A 20,588-nucleotide genomic window follows, 5' to 3' on the forward strand; every position below is an offset into this window, starting at 1 on the left:
ACTGTCTGTGGCAGCAGAGAACCACAGACAGTCATCACACACATCACAGTGTTAGCTGAAAAAGTCCTCCAGGAACACTGAGAAGTGCCTGTCTATGCTATGTCACTGGTCCCTCAGTGTAGAGCTCCCCTGACACTTCCATGCAGCATACTTTTCTTGTACAGGCTTGGTTTCCCGCCTGCCACACTCGTTCAGCAGCGGTGTGATGGGCTCACCATTTTGTCGTGGTGCTGGCTGCATATCACTCTTGTAAAGTGGTGATGTGACATGTTCTGTCTTCTGCTGTTGTGATATGGCAGCATACCAGGCCCAACAAGCTGTAGCTATATGTTCACATTCTTTAAGGGACATGTTAGCTTGCAGCAGCAGACATGCAGCAGCAGCCCTGTGCTGTTGAGGGCCCTGAATCTCTTTGGTAGGCAAGATCTTATAAGCATTTGCCATTTTACTAGTACACAGGGAGAGGTTCATTTTGCGTACAGTGCAGAAAGGGGGGGGGGGGGGGGACGTAAACATAAGTAGAGAAGCCCGCAAGACAACTAATGAAAACTGAAAGTAGGCTAACTACTGAAAATTTTATTGAGAACAAACAATAAATACAAATAAGCCAACCTGCACATATATACACTAATTTAGAACTCTTTACAAAGAAACCACTCTCACATGCCAAAAAATAATTAGAGGTTATACGTAAAAAAGAATTAGAGGTTATACATAAATATTTTATCTGATATAGAACACCTCCACAATCTCACGTGTATTCTGATCCCTGTGTCTCATTATCACACATGTGCACTCACAGATAGGTTTGCAGCCATTTGACATACAGTTGGCAGACATACCCTTTTTGCACTGCAAGCAAAATAAATCTTTACCTATTTGTCCAGCTGTCCACCTTGCTAAAGTGAGAGTAATGCTATTGCAAGACCTGGTTTATATAGATCACACCACCAAGTGCTTAGAATGCCCACCTGTTCAAGGCACACACAGTGAGGGAGGAGGAGAGTGGCCACATGTTCTGAAGTGTGTGCGATGGGGTGGAGAGAGGTGATAGCACTTGTGCTGCATGAAGAAGTCTAAAAACATTGGGTGAACTGTACTGTACTGTTGTTGCACTAAAGTGACTAAACATGATGACATTCACAGCTTCTTGGAGCTGTGTGGAGTTCAGATAACATATATAGTCTTCAGAATTTCACATTTTGGTGCCTAATACACAAAACTTGGTTGTATATATACGTTTCAGAAGCATTAGGAAAACATGATATGTCTAGAATCAGAGTGTCGAATCGGAACTTTTTTCATTCCGGTTTTCGTTTCAGTTCAGCAAAAATGGTTCAGTTCTGGTTCAACTGTGGAGCAAAAAAATAATGGTTCAAACCGATTTGAAACAGTTTGTGTTCATTTGCATAACATAAGAATAATTACAGGAAAACAGCATCAATTTGTTTTGTACAAAAACTCTGTGCTCCCGAGCTGCATGAAAAATATAATGAAAAAGAAATACAGGACGGTGCACATGCTGTTCAGGCCGCAAGTAGTACAAAAAAATTTAAAAAAAAATCGCATCGTGGAAAAGTGTTTTATTGTATATCAATGTTTTATACATGAAACACATTGTGGGAGGTGTTTTATTTATTATTAAATAAATAAAACAGCTCGGAAGCAATATGTCGGGTGCAATGCGTGATTTCTTTTGCACCTACTTCAGTTCACATACCAGAGTGGTCAAAAGTGACTGCCCAGCTAGAAAGTGCTTCATTTCAGCAATTATAGTATATAGGTCTCCCGCCACTAGTGAACTATTTGACGTTCACCAATTATAAGCGCTCATGAGTGTATTACTGATATGCCTGCGTAGTAATGCGGCACCCTGGAGATGTGGTTATTCGTGCTCTTTATGCGTTTGGTTTCGGTTTGGCCCTGAAAATGAGTAGGAACTCTTCGTGGCCAGCATGCTTTAAATAAGCTTTTGGTCCATTTTAAAATTTGTTATGAGCTCGCCATTAGCAGCAAATGTCCAACTGGAATTGGCCTTAATTGATAATTAAAAGTTAATTAGCAAATATTAGTTATTTAGGCTGCTTAATTATCCGACAGGGAGTTTTCTTTTTTGTTCGCCGTAGTTGCGAATCCTGTTTTGTAAAAGTTATTATTGAGTTTCAAATTCTCCATATTTTTAATAATTAGAGATTGTCGTCGCTGAGACACTCGGTTGTAGAACCTCGTTCATACGATCCCGATCCCGTTTTGTACGATTTCCCTGCGCAAACGTTCGCGATCGAGAACACAAGAAATGGCCTAGTACAGTTACGTTTATTTTTTACAGGTTAATACGTTCTCGGAAAACACGAACTTTCAATACCAACCTTCTGTACATCACCACCATACTGCGATCGCATGATACGTTTTCCGGCTGCTAGATTGCATGTGAACAAGAAAAGGCGCCAGAGGCGCGCAATCGAGAGCAGTAGGCGCCCGTCATGGCAGCTTCCCCACAGTACTTGCCTGCTCGTGTCACGCGAAAATGCTGGCACGGCACGCTTTCAGTTTCCTCTTCCGGTACCAGCGAATCACCTCGCGGGTCGTAGCACGTCGCATTCACAACTATCGCCGCCAACCCTCTTGCGATAAGAATGTTCACCTATCTGGTAATTTCACAGCGCGTGTGGCATAGTGCTGTTGGAAGCGTACTGCACGCTTCTAATAGGCGATAACCCAAGAGCACCGCCGTTTCCTGCTGCTGGAGGCGTGAAGTGATCGTCATGTTTTGCTCTGGCGGCATTGGATGCATCATATTAGGGTGGCTAGCCACTCTAATAGCCACCCTAGCCACCCTAATCATATTCCGGCGTCGCCCATCAGTTCAATTTCGTTTCTCGATTTCGAGCTCGATTTTTACTGCAACTTCGGCGCATATCTCGAAACTGGTGTAATCCTCATAGCCATGCACAATTCGTAAATTATAATAATACATGTACCGTAAAGTAGATAATTTAATACTTAATTATTGATTTTTGTTAAGCATTCTCTATGGGAGAGCTTGATATGTCGCATGAAGCCGCCGCGCTGCGGCGCCACCACAGCTGAGAGGCTAGAGTCACTGTATAGGTTCCCTTTAGGGAGCCAGAGTTGCGCCAAGGTACGCCATCTTGGGTTCCAAAGTTGTGCGGGAAAGCCACTCTCCGTACGCGTAGGAGCCACGCTCGCGCGGCACTGCCAGTAAAGCTTTTTTTTTGCTTTCTTTATATTCTTTATCATGTTGCGAGTAAAACTCGATTGCTCACCTCACTTTTATGAGCCTGGATTTTATGCTTACGTGCCTTCGTATGTCATCATTGCTTAAAATACAGCGTGTGACGAAACATGCACACCGGTGCTATAATTCTTATAGTCGCACTTCCCATCTTCACACTTTCTATCGCAATCGAGCCAGATCGAGATAAAATTTCTCAGTCACGATTGGCTCCTTTGTGCTGAATGTGGATGGAAGCCAATCACAGTCGAGTATTTTCACCCAGATCGGGCTCGATAGCGATCGAAAGTGGCCGTGTGACACCAGTATTACAAATAGGCGTGCATGCATGCGATCACGGTCCGCGACAGCTGAAAATTTGAATGCGTGATTCAACAGCGCTGTCGCGTCCAACATTCCTTGTGTTCAAGGTATAAAAGCTGAATTCAGGAGAATGACGTGAGCAATTCGTAAATTGCTCGCATCAATGCAGTCTGAAATTCTTTGCATTACGCTGCACCACTATGCTGATTTTAATCATTCCAGTAGAGCATCCTTGTCGCGTTTTGCACGTCACGGACAAATTTATATGTGTTATGGGTCTCATCTAGCCGACACACGCGCTGACTAAGGCTGCATGTATTACATATTTATTGTACGCGTAAAGTTCTTCTGGGTACAGTAAATTCTGCAACTTCTGCAGTGCCGTGGTTAGATAAAAACAAACCATGCTTTTATTTTTTGCTTGTTGAACACACTACAATCTCTATATCGTTTTGACATGAGCATGCGAATAGCTGGTTTGCTGAAACGATGCCATAGCCATGTTCCAATGCAAAGTTAAATGTCACAGTACAGGTGGTTTCTAAGAATTTTATACAAATGCTCAGATTCAAGCTGATAATGCGAATTAGAATGACCACCAATTTTTCTTAATGCTATGCCGCTATTGGAAATTGCCAACGAGCCAGGCAATAAAGTGCATTTTATTGCAATTTCTGGTTCCCAATGCAGCGACGTCAATTGAACAAAAACAAAAGCAGACTAAGGAATTGCATTGTTCAAAAGCCAACTAACAGTTGACAAGCAATGAAGCGATAACCATCCCTATCACGATGAGAAGTGAACGAGACCGGCCAAACGGCAACACTTGATAATACAACGTTGCTAACTGTTACCGTCACCCTGTAATTATTTTAATAAACTTCCAGTCCCGTGGCAGAAAACAAAGCAATTTTCGCACTTCACCCGAATGGGGAAATGGTACAAACATGAAAAAAAAAAAACACTTGTCCTAGACGCGCACAGATTGAGCCTTGATACAGGTGGTAATATCCATATGAATACAAGAACGACATTCTTATGGAGCGAATGACAGTTACATCGCATGTACTATAATGTCTTTTGGGAGTCTGCCTGTCGTGGCCCATAGGCACCGGGCGCGGGATGAATTTGGACCGGTGGCGCCTTCATGCGGCTGCGCCGTGAATGTAATGGCATGTGGCGGCCGGGCCGCGCGCAGCAGGTGCTGCCGTGAAACCAAGTCTGATCAAACATGTTGCGTTTTTGGGTGCACCAACAGTTACTGAAACATGACTGAAGCTGGTTAGGCCATTCAATTTAATCGTTGTTCATCGCGGCATCGCGTTTTTCAGGCAGAAAGTCTGTATATCTGCGGTCTGTAGGCAACAGCTAGCGCGTACAGTGCTCAGCAATTGAAACGCGATACTCGAATTGCATGGTCGCCAGCGCTTTTTGCACTGACTGTAAGCGCTGCGGACGCCAAACTGATACATTGTGGTGTAGAGTGAAAGCGAGAACCTTCGTAACGCATTATGACTGTATTTGGTCCGACGGCGCTCACCTGTGGCGCAAAAAAAAACAAAAAAAAACGGCGGCAGCCGCGCGCTGCCAGCACTTCAATCGCTGGGCACTGTACGTTTCCGACGCTGATTTGCTATGGTCTAGTTGTTCTAACGTTAATAAAAGAATCGTTCATACGCAAGAGCTTCGTGTCCCACTTGCCTGTTTTCGCCTCCGCAGTGTAACGGCTCCGGAGCTTGGGCACCGAAGGCGAACACTCACATTTGTAGTCATTTTGCCGTCTTATCAGTGTATCAGTCTTCCTTTTAATGTACATTTTCCTTCCTAGCAATTCCCAACTCTGGTTGAGTTCGGCACATGACTGTGCTGTCCATCGACGGCGAACGCCAACGCAGTGGTGTGTTCACACTCGCCGCCACCGACGGCTCCCTTCGCGCTAAGCTATATAAAATGGGCCGTGACTGAAGATTGGGCTAGTTTATAAGCAATTAAGAATGGGGAAGCATTGCAAAGATAAAAGAACTACAACGGACAGAGAACGACTGACACATGTGCGATCGGCGAAGCAGCTCAAGAAACAGAATAAGGAAGACGTATGTCTCCTTTTCTTTCTGTCCATAATTTCTGTGTTCTTCGTCTATTTACATGATTAAATACGCGAGAATGTTAACGCGCACAGCAAAGTAACATCTGGAATATGGAATATAACTGCTGGAGTTCTACGTCTTAGCTTGCCGCGGTGAGCTCCGCTCGCGTGGTGCATTTGCATCGCAATTTGCGCTCGTTTTCTGCTTTATATGCTACTTCATGGCACGAATGTGATCTGCCTCGTACAAGTGACGACCTTTCTCAAAATCAGACACACGAAAGTGCGTTTTCCGGTGCGTCAGCCCTTAAAACCCGCAGTGCCAAATCACTGGAAGCACCGAGCGCCTTCGTCCCGTCGTCTGCTTCACATGCCAGTGCTCTGACAGCTGCCGTTCGCGGCGCTGTTCGCCAACATATCGCCGGCGCGCCGCTGGCGCCTTACAACGGCCGCCCGGTGCCTATAGGCAGCAGCAGCTGGAGTCAGCGGCGTATAGCAGATTTCGCTCGTGGCACTGCGAAACATGCCTTACTATTTTCAGTGCGGTTGCGACAGTTCGGCACGCAACACCCTGTCATACTGAAAGAGCCGTGGGTGTGTTGTATGACACTGATTCTACAATTCACCCGAGAATACACTTGCGATCACACGTCTCGCGACCAGCAGCATCGAAGAAACAGCAGCAAGAATAATAACAGTGCTGATGTCAAGTGCGCTTGGCCTGCCGGAACCTGCGAAGTGTTGGCGTCGCCTGCGAAGTGTTGGCTCCTCCGCAGTGCAGCGGAACTTCCCACTTTTGACCACGTGATGGCGCTCGGCGAATAGCGGCACTGGAATCACTGGAGGCGGAGCGAGCGGCGCGCAGAAAACAGTGGGGCAACTCTGGCTCCCTAAAGGGCGCCTATACAGTAACTCTATGAGAGGCCACCTTTCTTCGTGTTCAACCCGGAGAAACTGCAGATGCAGCTGGCGTGGGCTGAAAGTTTGGTCGTGTACTTTATATTTGTGATTGATTTTTAGGCAAGATCCGAATTCTGGCATTCTATAATTGAAGTGGCACGTTCTCCTGAACGTGCCAAATGTGTGCCGGGGGGCCATTCTGGCTACAAAGGCACTACCGAAAAGTTATTGTTATTTTGCATGCTGAGAGTTCGTGAGCACTTCGAGAATTGGAAGCGAGCCATACCACGGCAAGAAACGGACAATTTTCGCTTCGAGTCCAAGCATGTGCATGTGTGCGCGAAGCACTTTGATCCATCATCCATCTCCGTGCGGACGATTTCACGATAAACGGTGACGCCGTATTGTTGCCGAGGGACAAACCGCGCCTCAGGCCTACTGCCATTCCTCGTGTTTTCGACGGCCTGTTTGTGTGTGTGTGCGCGTGTGTGCATGTGCGTGCGATTCTCAGTAGCCTGTTCTGTTTACAAGATTTGTTTCATTTATATATTGCAAATAAAATCGGTGCCTATTAGTACCTCCATGAGAACATAAGCACATATAAAAACACTTTGTTCTGGTTTAAACAATAAAATATATATGACCTGTAACCATGATTGCACTGTCTGTGTGTTGATATTTATAGACGGCAAATTATTTGCATAACCACTTAGTTTGAGTTCTTGCCCATGGATTTCGCAGGCTGATATCAACAGCTATTCACAATTCTAACATTTGCTTAAGGTTGCTACCTCAGCGCTGCGTGGCTTACAAAAGGGCCATGCCACAGAAGTAATTTTGTTTCCTGTAGCAAAGTAGGCTTCCAGCCGTGATAAGTGGAACTTAGTGAAACAGGAAAAAACAAGACGTTAGTTTTCTGTGTCAATACAACTTTGAGATCGTTTTTGAGCTCTACACTACAGCAGTGCTGAGTGAAAGCGAAAGTTAAATGTTATTTCTCATGAGAATTTTCGCGAGTTAGAATGGCTACATTTGCTTCAAAGAAAGCTCGCGATTCAAATACTATTATACGTCGCAGTTCGCCAAGGAGGTATGGTACTGAGTGCAACGGGCCGTCGATCCTCATCACTCTGCTTGTGCGAGTTAGAGATTAATAAGCGCAGTGCTGAGTCAGTCGGGCATAATAATCCGTTTGTGTTTGCATAGGGTATATTGACAATGAAAATCGTGTTTGTTAACTTTGTCGCACATTTGGAATATTACGCACGAAAACTATTAAAGCTTGCGATGCATGAAAATGACAATACTTCCCTTCAAGCAAGCGTTTCATTCACGGCTATGATCTGCCGATGTACCTGTTCCAAACTAATTCTGATGTCATAGACCATTTTATGTTATGTGCGATTATAATCTGTCACCATCGCCTGAATGGCTCGAGTGCAATCGGAATTCAGTAATGCACACGACCTTGAGCTCAGGTTGTCGTTTACTGGCAACGTCACGCCGCTAATGTCTTATTCTTTGTACAGCGCATAAAAGTCGCTTAAAAGTTTTTAATCGAAGCCGGTTGGGCCAACTAATGACAGATTTCTCAGTAAGAAGAATTCTATGCGCGTCGTCTACTGACACACGGAGCTGCCAGCTGACTTTGAGATTGTTTACTTTTTGTACGCGCCTTTATTTCGGTTAGAAAACGCTCTCCGATGTTCAAGTTTGGATACTATAACTGCTACGTCAAAATAGAATGTAAATAAAATCGAAAAGAAGCTGGGCTTTCGGCCGCAACGCGGCCAGAGTAGAAACAACACCGCGGCGGCTGCTCGGCTAGGTGGATGGATGGACGGATGGATGGATGGATGGATGGATGGATGGATGGATGGATGGATGGATGGATGGATGAGGCTGAACCCTTTAAATCGGGCGGTGGCACACGCCACCTAGCCATGACTATTAACATATTTTGTACTTTGTGGTGGGTGAAATTTCACCCCTGCCTTGATTTTAGCCACCAATCGGATAACCTCCGTTTGGTTATTTCTACCCGCTTAAAGTCTATTTTGCATCTACTGTCCCTAAACCCCAATGCTTTGAAAAAATCAGCCCTGTTATTTTGCACTGTAGGGTTAAGCCCTTTACAGGAAAGTATGAGGTGTTCAGCCGTATCCTCTTCCTCTCCACATGCACCGCACAACGTGTCTATACCTTGGTACTTGACTTGGTACATCTTAGTCCGCAATACTCCCATCCTGGCTTCAAACAACAAAGAGCTTCCCCTAGAATTATCATCGATATTTTCTTTGGCAATTTCGTGCTTGAAACTTCTGTATGTTTCCAGTGCTGATTTCGTCTGCATCCCTGCTTTCTATAGACCCCTCTCTGTTTCTTTAACCTTTTTCTTAACCGCTGTTTCCTGGTTTGCACCCTCCTGCAGTCCAAATATTTTATTGACAATTTTCTGGTCCGCTTCCTCCATTTTCTGTCAACATTCCTCATGTACATATAACTGAAAACTCTCCTTGCCCACCGCTTTTCTGCCCTTTTTCTCAATCACTCCTCAAATTCTATCTTGCTACTAGCTTCCCTGCCCTCAAAAGAAGTCCATCCCAGGGGCCTGTGTTCCTTTTCTGCTATTTCAATACACTGCGTCAATGAGAACAGATTATCTTCTAACCTTCTTTGTTTCCGGAACCCATTTTGTAGTTCCCCCAGCACCTCCTCACCCTCCACCCATGCCTGCAGTCTGTCCTTTATAATCTGCATCACCACCCTGTAAACCACTGACGTCACTGTTATGGGACGGTAGTTGTTTATGTCGGCTTTGTCTCCCCTTCCCTTGTATATCACGCTCATCCTGCTCAGTCTCCACCCGTCGGGGGCTTTACCTTCCATTATCGTTTTGCTCACTGCCTCTCTTAATGTTTTCTTAGATTTTGGGCCCAATGTCTTTATTAACATAATTGGGATGCCATCAGGACCTGTCGACGTGCTACTAGGAACCCTCTTCTCTACCCTTTCCCACTCGCTTTGTTCAAGTGGAGCCACTGCACTAACCAGTCTATCCTCACCAGATTGAGCACATGCTACGTTTCTTTCTTTAAATTTTTCTGTCATCACTGTTCTTATATGTTCCATTGCCTCATATCCTTCTAACCGAACACCTTGAGCTGTAACTATAAACCTCCTGCTCTAGTTCAAATGTTTCCAAAATTTCTTCGCTGCTTTTCTATCCTTTTTGTTTACTTCTGACAACCATTGGGTCCCCTTTCTTCTAATCTTCTCATTGATCAAATGGGATGCTTCCCTTCTACAGTTTAAGAAGTTATCCCATTTTCTGTCTACATCAGCCTCTGGTTCACCCTTCTGCTTTGACTATCTGTGTTCCCTGGATGCTTCCTGACGTTTCTCTATGGGCGCCTTAACCTCCTTTCTCTTTGGCCTTTCTTTTACTATGGCGCCCCTTAGCGGCAGTCGCTGGCTCTATATCAAACTGAGGCGGGAGTTTCGTGACCAGAAAAAGCTATTAAGGGAAGCTATTAAGGGACTATGGCTATACTAAGCCCGAGGGCGTGGGTTCGAATACCGGCCACGGCGGCCGCATTCCGATGGGGGTGAAATGCAGAAACGCCCGTGCACGTTAAAGAATCCCTGGTGGTCAAAATTACCCCGGAGTCCCACACTACGGCGTGCCTCATTAATAAAATCGTGGTTTTGGCACGTAAAACCCCAGAATTTAAGTTTTACAGCGGAGCTGTTAAGGGCCCAGTCTCCGATGGTCGTGACCGCGTGTAGAAAAAAAACTCTCATTGGCCGTATGCTGTATGTGCGAGTGAAAGCGCGCGAGGGACGCGCGATTTCACGGGGAGCGAACGCCACTTCTTCCGTCGCGCGAAAGGCCGTGGGGGGACTGGAGGGAGGGGAGGCGACATTTAGCTGCGGCACCAAATGCGTATCTTGCGACCGGGCGCAAGGGGAACTGACGACTCAATCAAGCACAAGATCGCGTGATGACGTCGCGGCCGCGGCGGCCGCATTTCGATGGGGGCGAAATGCAAAGACGCCCGTGTACCGTAGTAGTGCATTGGAGGCACGTTAAAGAACTCCAGGTGGTCAAAATTAATCCGGAGCCCCTAACTATAGCGTGCCTCATAATCAAATTGTGGTTTTGGTACGTAAAACTCCAGAATTTAATCAAGTGTTGGATGCATTCGAACTAGATATTTCCAAACAAATGCCGTGACACAATTTCCATCGCCCCACGGCAGAGCGAGCGTTAGGGCTAGAAGGAAACCGCGTGGCTGCTGCGATTGTCTGATGAAAGGGGGTCATCCACCCGATAGTAGCATGAAGCTTCAAACCCGCGTGGGTTTTTTACAGAAAAATAAATCACACAGAAACTCTTCTGGGAGTTGGCTAAGTATGCGTAAGCATTGTGCCACTTGCTGATCTCCACGCAGCCCGGTGTCGTCATCGGTGATATGAAACTTGATCCGGCCGGTACAAACGACAGCGCTGCGGCGACACGAACTGATGCGCACGGCGGCGCAAGGTGCATTGAAAACGCAAAGTACTGCAGGTGGTGGCGCCAGGTGCGCTGATGACGTTCCGATCACTATAAGCCGTTATCGCTCTTTAGCGCATTATCCATCCGCGTCGAATCATTATGAACCGCGACCAAACGTACTCCGCCGGCGGCTGCATATGGCACGGCTGCGCGGACCGTGTCTTGAAAGCGATCTGCGATGCTGACAGCTTAGGGCGCCGGGTTCTCCCCGCTTACTTTAGCGTTGAAGAGACTCGCGGGTTCGTATCTGGAAAGCGATCTGCGAAACGGGCAGAGTGCGGCGCGTCTCCCTGAGCGCTGTGTTTTCGCCGCTTCGTTCGCGTTGAAGCGACAGGCAGCACGAAGGTAAAGTCGCTCGCTGCTGTGGGCTCTCTCTTGAAAGCGATCGTCTTAAGGTACAGGGTCGTCCACTCCTAGGGTGAACGCGGCTCAGCGTGGCCGCGCACTGCGGGGCTCCAGTCCGTCCGGCGCGGCCGCGCATCGAAGCGAGTGTGGATAAACAATGGGGCTGAGTACCTAACGGAACATGAAAAATATGTGACGGCTAAAGGTAGCAGAAATGCAGCTGTGATGAAAAATAGGGCACTGTGTAATTACAATAGGTACGAAGTGGTGAGAGGGATTTGGAAAGGGGTGATGGTCCCTAGTTTGACTTTCGGCAATGCGGTCCTGTGCATGAGATCAGAGGTTCGAGCAAGGTTGGAAGTTAAGCAGCGAGGGGTAGGTAGACTGGCTCTGGGAGCACACGGAAATACACCAAATCAGGGGGTACAGGGTGACATGGGATGGACGTCATTCGAGGGCAGAGAAGCCAGCAGCAAGATAGAATTTGAGGAGCGATTGAGAGAAATGGCAGAAAAGCGGTGGGCAAGGAGAGTTTTCAGTTATTTGTACATGAGGAATGTTGATACAAAATGGAGGAAGCTGACCAGAAAACTGTCAATCAAATATTTGGACTGCAGGAGGGGTGCAAACCAGGAAAAAACGGTTAAGAAAAAGGTTAAGGAAACAGAGAGGGGTCTGTGGAAAACGGGGATGCAGACGAAATCAGCACTGGGAACATACCGAACTTTCAAGCAAGAAATTGCCAAAGAAAATATCTACGATAATTCTAGGGGAAGCTCTTTGTTGTTTGAAGCCAGGACGGGAGTATTGCGGACTAAGATGTACCGAGTCAAGTACCAAGGTATAGACACGTTGTGCTGTGCGTGTGGAGAAGAAGAGGAAACGGCTGAACACCTCATACTTTTCTGTAAAGGGCTTAACCCTACAGTGCAAGGCAACGGGCTGATTTTTTCAAAGCATTGGGGTTTAGGGACAGTGAAGGCAAAATAGACTTTAAGCGGGTAGAAATAACCGAACAGAGGTTATCTGATTGGTGGATAAAATCAAGGCAGGGGTGAAATTTCACCCACCACAAAGTACAAAATATGTTAATAGTCATGGCTAGGTGGCGTATGCCACCGCCCGGTTTAAAGGGTTCATCCTCATCCATCCATCCATCCAGCGAAGCGGCGCAGGCGCACTGGGGCCTAGGGGAGGTGTTTCGCGTCGTCTTCTACAGCGCGGGAGCGCGCCGCTCTTGCTTTGCTGTGAAATACACTTGACTAAACGCAGGTGACCGAGCACCCGAGGCGGCGGCGTCGAGGAAAAGCGCGTTTCACTAAATGAAGCATTTCCCGGCTGCTTTTGTCTACAGTTTGTGAACAGCCTGCTTCGTCAATATGCATAAACAGAAACAAGCTTGTCAGCACATAAACGACATAACATTTTTTTTTTTTTGGTAAGTGATGAGGGTAAAAGAACAAAGTTATGTTTTGCGCGCTCTTTAACAGGGTGGGGCCATTTTATTTTACTGCCGCAGCTGTTGGTGCAGTGCATTCGGACGAACACATCAGGAGCGCTTTTCATGTGTCTCTCGCTTGTGTGTCTTTCATGTGTCTCTCGGTGTTTGTCAAGGCTTTGGCACTCTGTGAGGTTTTGGGCGAGAATGCGCAACAAATGAAGCAACAAATGCGGCGGCCGCATTTTAGATGGGGGCGAAAATGCTCGAGGCCCGTTTACTTAGATTTAGGCGCACGTTAAAGACCCTAGGTGGTCTAAATTTCCGGAGCCCTCCACTACGGCGTCTCTCATAATCATATTGTGGTTTTGGGATGTTAAACAGCAACAATACACAATTAAGAACTGTGTTTCTAAGACTGTTCGAAAAATCTCAATCCCGGAATAATTTCACTTAACTTTCTTGCTTTTTCTTATAAAAGGGGGCTGATGAACACAGAGCACGAACTACCCAGCAGTACGTGCAGGCAGCATATTTCAAGGGGGCGACTTCGCATTGCGAGGAAGCGACGCACTCGACAGAGTTCGGGCGGTGACACTGGATGCGAGAAAAGAGAACTTTACCGACTACACATGTCCGCTGGTAAAGTTTCGTCTTAAACACAAGCGTTCGTTTCTCCCCTGGCGGAAAGGTTCGCGAGTATACATTTCCGCCACTTCCCTTCAGGGGTCGCGCTCGCGCAATAGTCTGCGCGTGAAACGTCTCTTGTTAGCGATTGCGTCCCTACGGAAGGCTGGTAGTCGCTGTTGTGTTGTTGAATCCCAAACCAGCAATGTACACACGAAGGGGTTGATGCCAGCAGTGAAATTCCACCGACTCGCCACAGAATGCACGAAACAGACAGCCGACAAGCATGGATTACTGCTGTGCGCTGTACAGCGTAAGTAAATTCTTGTTGCATGCGCTGACAGTTCTCGTCGGAGTTCACGCGTCCTGAGAAATTGATTATGTGCACTATGCACTGAACAAGACCGGAGTTCATTCCTGCATCACTAGTGCACCGATCAGGTTGAGATTCTGTGAGGTCGAGGCCGCTTCCTGTTCGCGCCGGCATATGTGAAGCAGAAATGAGTTGCACGTACTACTTAAAACTGCGTACACATGCCATATCTATGCTGTGCAGTGAAATATTCTGTACAATTCTGAATCTGTTGACGTAAAGGCAAATGACGGCTGCACGCTCGCACACAGCGGAAGACACAGCGGCCCATGCACTTGCTGCAGGAAATGCAACCCTCTCGTATGAGGGAGCAGGGCGACGAAAGCTTCGAGAAAAAAAAAAAAAAAAAAAAAAAGCCTTACGCGTTTTTGCACATATTTAAGTTTTCTAGCGCAAAGACGCAGCGAACAAGCTATTGCTACGGGAGTAGGTATAGCCTGGTCACACGTGCATTTTCACGTGTATAGCCGTCCTTGACTTGTGAAAAACCACTTCGCCCCGACGAGGGCGATGCCATCTACGCTTAAGGGAGTTTAGCGATTAACGATGTCTTCTCCGATCGGGCGGGTCGTCTCAATGATGCGTTTTCGAAGACTGGTCCATTCAGTGGCGCGATGAGAGGCCGTTGCTCCAAACGCCCACTGTACCTGTCGTACTTACTGTATTTTACTGCGCTTACATTACTTTTTACCTAATTTCTTCACAAGCACACACGCACGTGAGGGGGCGGGGGAGGTCCCATATCTTTGATATACATGTAAAGAGTCTGCTGAAACTATCAATATTTATTATCGATCACGTCACATAGAGGAAAGCTCACGCTTGACCCCCTCCCCCTGAAAAAAATTTCTGGCTACGCCCCTGCTCAGATCTGACCTCTCTGAGCTTGAGCGACTCCCAGTGAAACGCCGACAACAAAGCAACTGCAACGGAGAACGGAGCGCGTGCTTTCACGAGAAGTCTCGGAACGGAACGAGGCGAAACGGGACGTCAGGTGGTGTTATGTGACTGCCGCGTCTCACAAAACGCGGGTCAGTGTGACCTTCGCAACGCGTTTTTGTCGCTAGTATGTACAGCGGTGAGCACTGTTAGGGTGAACACGCGAGCGCGTGGCCGACGGCACTATCAGCGCCGCGTAACAGCCATCGTTGGAAACATTGCACATGCGCAGCATGTGCTTTGCGAAACACTCTTTCCACCGCGCGCATCACGTCATCGATACGCTTGTTCGTCGTCTGCTAGCCGCATTTTTTGTTCGCTGAGCTGATACCTTCTGCATTTCAAGGTCCATCTGGATTGAAGATTGGCGCGTGAAGGAAAAAAGTGAGTGTAAGAGGGATAATTATTAAACTTTTTATTCAAGAAAATTGCACTTTTGCAATTCAAGTTAAACAAGACCATGAGAACAAATATAAAAACATGAGCAAATCTAATAGCGAGTCATGTGACCACTTACAGCAACGACTGCAGCTATTCTGGATGGTAACGAGTCGTAAAGTGATCGAACATATTCCCGATCGGCTTTCAGCCTTTCCCACTCGTTGCTGACTTGCGCCCACAACTGGTCCGAAGTCGCGGAATAAAGGGGCTTCCTTGCCAAAGAAGCTTTCAGACGGCCCCACACGTTTTCTATCACATTCAGGTCCGCTCCTTTCGGAGGCCATTCCAGTAGCTGCATGTGCTGCTCCGCCTGGAACTCCTTGACAGCCCGCGCCGTGTGTATCGGTGACCGGTCCTGTTGGAACAGGTAATCACCGTCTGGGAATAAACTGCTCGCATATGGCAACAGCACATTGTTCAAAATGTTGCAGTATTGTTCCGACGATAAGTGTCCACGTATACGTTGCAGGGGCCCTAAACCATATCTTGAAACAGCACCCCACACGTTCACACTCGATCTCCCACTGGCAGAAACACCTTGCACATTGTCCGGGTCGTTCCTGCGTGGCATTGTGACGTTAACTAAAACAATTGCTTTTCAAAGCAGGAAGTTTGCCTCACCGTGTGCCTGGTAGTCTCCAAACACGCAATCTTTGATCTTGTCGCGTCGAAAACGTCGACTCATCCGAAAAGATGACGCGACCCCACTCTTCTGATGTCCATGCTTCGTGCAGCTCAGCGAACTGCCGTCGTGCGTCCTTGTTTGCCGCCGTTAGTAGTGGCTTCTGCGCTGCGACGCGACTGCGAAGGCCCACAGTACGCAGGTGACGTCGAACAGTGGTGTCCGAAACGTCCAAATCCAAGTCCTCGCGTATTGCTGGGGCTGGCAAGAAAGGGTTACGAACAGCAGCTGCAACTATGAGGGCGTCTTCATCGTCTGTGGTAGCTTTAGGGCGGGGCGCGCGGGGTGCATCCTGAATGCGACCTTCATACTTGTAGGCTTGAATTATCCTGTTCACAGTCTTCAGGGGCCTATTAACTAAAGCGCCAATATACCGCTGGGAATAACCTTTCAGGGAAAGATCGACAATTGAGCGCCGTTCATCATCGGGAACCCTAGCCATAATACGATCTGGTGACAGAATGAACGGCTGCGAAAGATGTTTGGTTGTTTTATATACGGCGTTGCATGCACAACAACTTTGAAGGGAACGAATAGACACGCCCCCATAGATATACAATTTTTTTGTCTTGTTCTGTTCAAGCACAGATGTTTAAAGAAATCTTAAAATGCAGGATGCATGGGCTTAGAAAACAAAAATGCGGCTAGCAGACGACGAACAAGTGCATTCATGACGTCATGCGCGCGGTGGAACAATTATTTCGCGGAAGACGTGATGCGCATGCGCAATGTTTCCAGTGATGACCCTAACGGGGCGCTGACAGTGCCGTCGGCCACGCGCTCGCGTGTTCACCCTAACAGTGCTCACCGCTGTACGTACCTTTACGTGACGGACGGACGGTTTTCTCGTTGGGTAAGCATAGAAATGCTTGCGCACTTAACAATGCTTACGCATTTAAAAATGCCCTGGTGCGGGGATCGAACCCGGGACTATGTAGCGGATTTCCGGGGTGGTCGCTCTACCCGACTCGAAGCGCAGGGACGAGTCACTGTCCCTGGCGCACTGCAATCTGCTAGCCTCCTGTTTAGCTACGATGGTAGAGTGGCCGCTCCGGAAAGGAGTTGCACATATTCCGAAGTCTTGGTAATAAACGAGAAGAAAGGGAACCGAGGGGCCCGATTTTTATTAATCATAAGAAGCCAACAAACAATGACACCAAGGACAACCTTGGTGTCATTGTTTGTTGGCTTCCCATGATATGAAGTCTTGGTAACTGTTGTTGTCGAGTAATCCTGCTTTTTAGAAGAAAAAAAATAATATAGGGGTACAGTTTTTTTTTTGCAATTTAACGCCTAACGCTATATAAACCCATATGCCTTATTACTCCCGTACTCAGTATTCCCAAACGTACACCCGGCGAAAAAATAAGCCGGGGCATGAAATGGGAGAAAAAGCTGAAATCTCCGCAGCCTCATAACGCAGCCTCGTATTTGCATTTCGGGCTTCGACTAGAATATGCTAACAACATTGTTGTATAGAGTTTTACTGGTTAACTGCTACAGGCTGTGGAGATATTCAGCTTTTTCTTAGATTTCATGTCCCGGCTTATTTTGTCGCCGGGTGTACATACATGGTTTCGAATGGCTAAACATTCCGTTTCTCGAGCTCCATTTTTTCTGCATGTCTTCTACGTATTGTTTTTCTTTTTTGATCCAGAAAATAGTTTAAACAACATTTTAATAAAATACACATGTCTGATTTCAAGATATCTTATTTGGTAAATTTCAGGCAGCGAGTTCAGCTAGTTGGAATTTAAACAAAGACATGCTGAAAAGTGGTGCAGAGACACGCGGCTTGGGCTTTGCGGAATTGATAGTGGCGTTTGTCAAGTTGTGGGAAGTTGTTGGCCCTCTTCTGTAGGCATGCGCCTATAGGTGTGGTCTTTTCTGTAACCACGTGGCTTGCCGTCATTTCTTTCAAAGTCAATACAGTTGAAAAGGAGTGCTCTGCCTTTTCTGTCGCCCTTTTGTCTCTGCACCTCTTCTCATTTTTCTTACGCTCTGGAACATGTATTTGTCTGAACTGCATTTCCTCTGATTATCAGGCATTATATTAGCTGTGCATGCTCTGTGGGAGCGCCTGCCCTCATACTTCTTCTTTGGCCATGGGGAGGCTAGATGCATAAAACTTCCGGAAAATATGATTTCGTTTACAAAACACACACACAAAAAATTATGTGTTTTTCTTCCGGAAACACTTTGGAAAATTTTGAAAAAATAGCAATACATATGACATAGCGAGGTAAGAAAAACTGCAGTCGAGGGTCAAGGCGAGATGTTTGCATCGGTTACATGAGGGCGTTGACATTGTATATAATAATTATCTCAGCTTCTCAGGATAAATAATTATCTCGGGCAAGTCCCCACCCCGTCAACACGGTGGCGGACTTGCCATCCGGAGATAAGTGCCGTCGTACGTGACGCGGCGAGTGATCGGCTTGCTCCGTTTACCGGTCGCCGCCGTTCCCGTTTTTCTGGCGAGAAAGCACCGTACTGTACGCCGCAGCATCCGCAGCGAATCGCGTCCTCCTTGGACAAATGAGAGACTTGACATTCGGGGGGAGAGGGGAACGGGGACATAAAGGCAGGATGAGGGGTGATGATGACATTGAAGAAGGATGTACAACGGTAAAGGCAACTTCAGCATCCTCATGGCTATCAACAAAGTCCAAAAAGGTCCTTCAAAAGTGTCATCAACCTTCCAGAGCATGGACGGAGTCACGAATACAATTGAAAGTTCACAAAAACTCGCCGCGAAGAAGCTTGTGTATGGGCTTCTCCTGCGTGAGCAGCACAGGTGCCAAGCAAGGTAATTAAATTATGTAAAGAGCAGCGATCAGCTGCTCCAGTACGGCGAGGACATGCACGGCGCTTTTAGCGGCCGGTGTCTGGAGACCACAGAGAATCACGCGCATTGATTCTAGCAGGCGTTTCAGCATGCAGAGTAGCAGGCTAGAGCATGCTAGCTCAGGCCGACCTCTCTGCCTTCCTTCAAATAAATTATCTCTCTCTCTCTTGACATTCGGGATATGCAGTCAGCTTACGCTTTCAGTTTCCAGGGCTCACGTGTTATTGCGCTTGCGGTGCCAAATAACGCCAAAAACTACTTGAAACGCGATTTTGCTCGGTTGTAAACTTTCATTCTTACGACCCCGCTCGGCGGCGTTTAACCTTAATTGCGTCAGTTCTTGGTCGTGATGACTTATTTCATTCAAAATAAAGCCTGCTGAGTGTAATACAGAGAGTCGTTTTATTATGGTATTACGTCCCCTCTTTCAACTGCAAGCACAGTGAAGGGCAGCAACTTTATTAATGCTGAATCCCTGTCCGCGGTTTTAGATCAGTGTATCTAGGTTTCGTTCTAGATCCTGTTTTCGTGGTCCTTCCTAGTCGGGTTGGGGAGAACGTAATGAGAATGATTGGTATGAAGTAAACTGAGAGTTTCGGAACACGTGTGCTTCGCGTAATGACCGATGAGGGCGGTGGCGCAGCCAGAAAATTTTTTCGTGGGGTGGGGGGTTGGGTCGGGGGTCGGCAACCTCTTGGCCTGGTCCTGGAGAGCCCGCATAGTAACCCAAACATTTAGAGGGGGGGGGGGGGGCACCTGCCCGGACGTCTGTATGCGCATGGCATTACGTGCATGTAAATATGCATGTACATAGAAGCCATGTAAATAATGTCAATAAACCTCTCTTGTTACCAAATAAACTATTCGATATTCGGAAGTCGTTTTTCTCGAATATATATGTATCTAATTTGAATTTAACATTTCGTCATTCGAACACTGCTAGAGAGAACCAATTTCCTTGCATCGTTTGACGTATGCGAAGCGCAACGCTGAGAGGTTAGCAAAAGGCTCCCAGCGCTCGTGCTTGTCCCTCTTTCGCCAACCCTTCGTTATTCTCTTTCCGCACTTTGGTGCTTCGCGCTGAAAATCACCCCATGAACCAACCAACTGAAAATCACCCCATGAACCAACCATCACCAACTCGCCCAAATCGCTAGTCTTAGGCAAAAAGGCTGTGCTGCTGCGTCTTGTACGCGCTTTCGCAGCCGTGTGCGGAAGTCGTGATAGTGACGCAACTTACCGGTGCCTTTTCTCTTACAGGGAAGACGACCTGCGAACTTACGCCCAGTTCAAGCAGGCTGCTAAAGTCTATCAGAACAGGAAGGTAGACTTTCACGCCCGCCTGCCTGGATGGACTGACAAATCTCCAGACTTGCAAAACTTCACAATCGCAGAAAATGTGTGACCCGCAGTGGCGTGCGACGACGCTGATCATGTGCGGTGCAGGAAAAATCCTATTAAAAAGAACTTTCTGCTGCTTACTCTGAACCGTGTGCGCGCATGCACACGAGCGCAACTGCGTCTAATAACGTCCCTAGAACCAGGGGACGTATTTTGTAGCGATCCACTTCACTTTCCATTCTTGTCATCCGTCGTGCCCAGTGGCAAGGCGGTGTTCGAGCAAACAGGGCGTTTTAGAAATAGGAGACCCAAAGTTAGGGGACACTATTGGCCGGGCCCACAAAAGAATACAAGAGATGTGCAAATTAATTCAAGGGTTTTACGGGCCAAAACCACGATATGATTATGAGGCACGTCGTAATGGGGGACTCCGGAATAATTTTGACCT

At 47.1% G+C, this 20,588-nt stretch overlaps 1 protein-coding gene across 4 annotated transcripts in view; it reads left to right on the forward strand.

Annotated features, from left to right (window-relative positions):
- LOC119435950 (tRNA-specific adenosine deaminase 1-like) overlaps positions 1 to 20,262 on the forward strand; it is a 36,037-nt gene extending 15,775 nt beyond the window's left edge. For all 4 annotated transcript variants that reach the window (XM_049660903.1, XM_049660904.1, XM_049660905.1 and 1 more), the window contains one exon: positions 20,067 to 20,262. In XM_049660903.1, the coding sequence (XP_049516860.1) occupies positions 20,067 to 20,204 (138 nt within the window). In that variant the 3' untranslated portion in view covers positions 20,205 to 20,262. The remainder of the gene's footprint in view (positions 1 to 20,066) is intronic.
- The last annotated feature ends 326 nt before the right edge of the window (positions 20,263 to 20,588 follow it).

Source organism: Dermacentor silvarum, chromosome 1 (genome assembly GCF_013339745.2).
Source record: "Dermacentor silvarum isolate Dsil-2018 chromosome 1, BIME_Dsil_1.4, whole genome shotgun sequence".
Lineage (NCBI taxonomy): Eukaryota > Metazoa > Arthropoda > Arachnida > Ixodida > Ixodidae > Dermacentor > Dermacentor silvarum.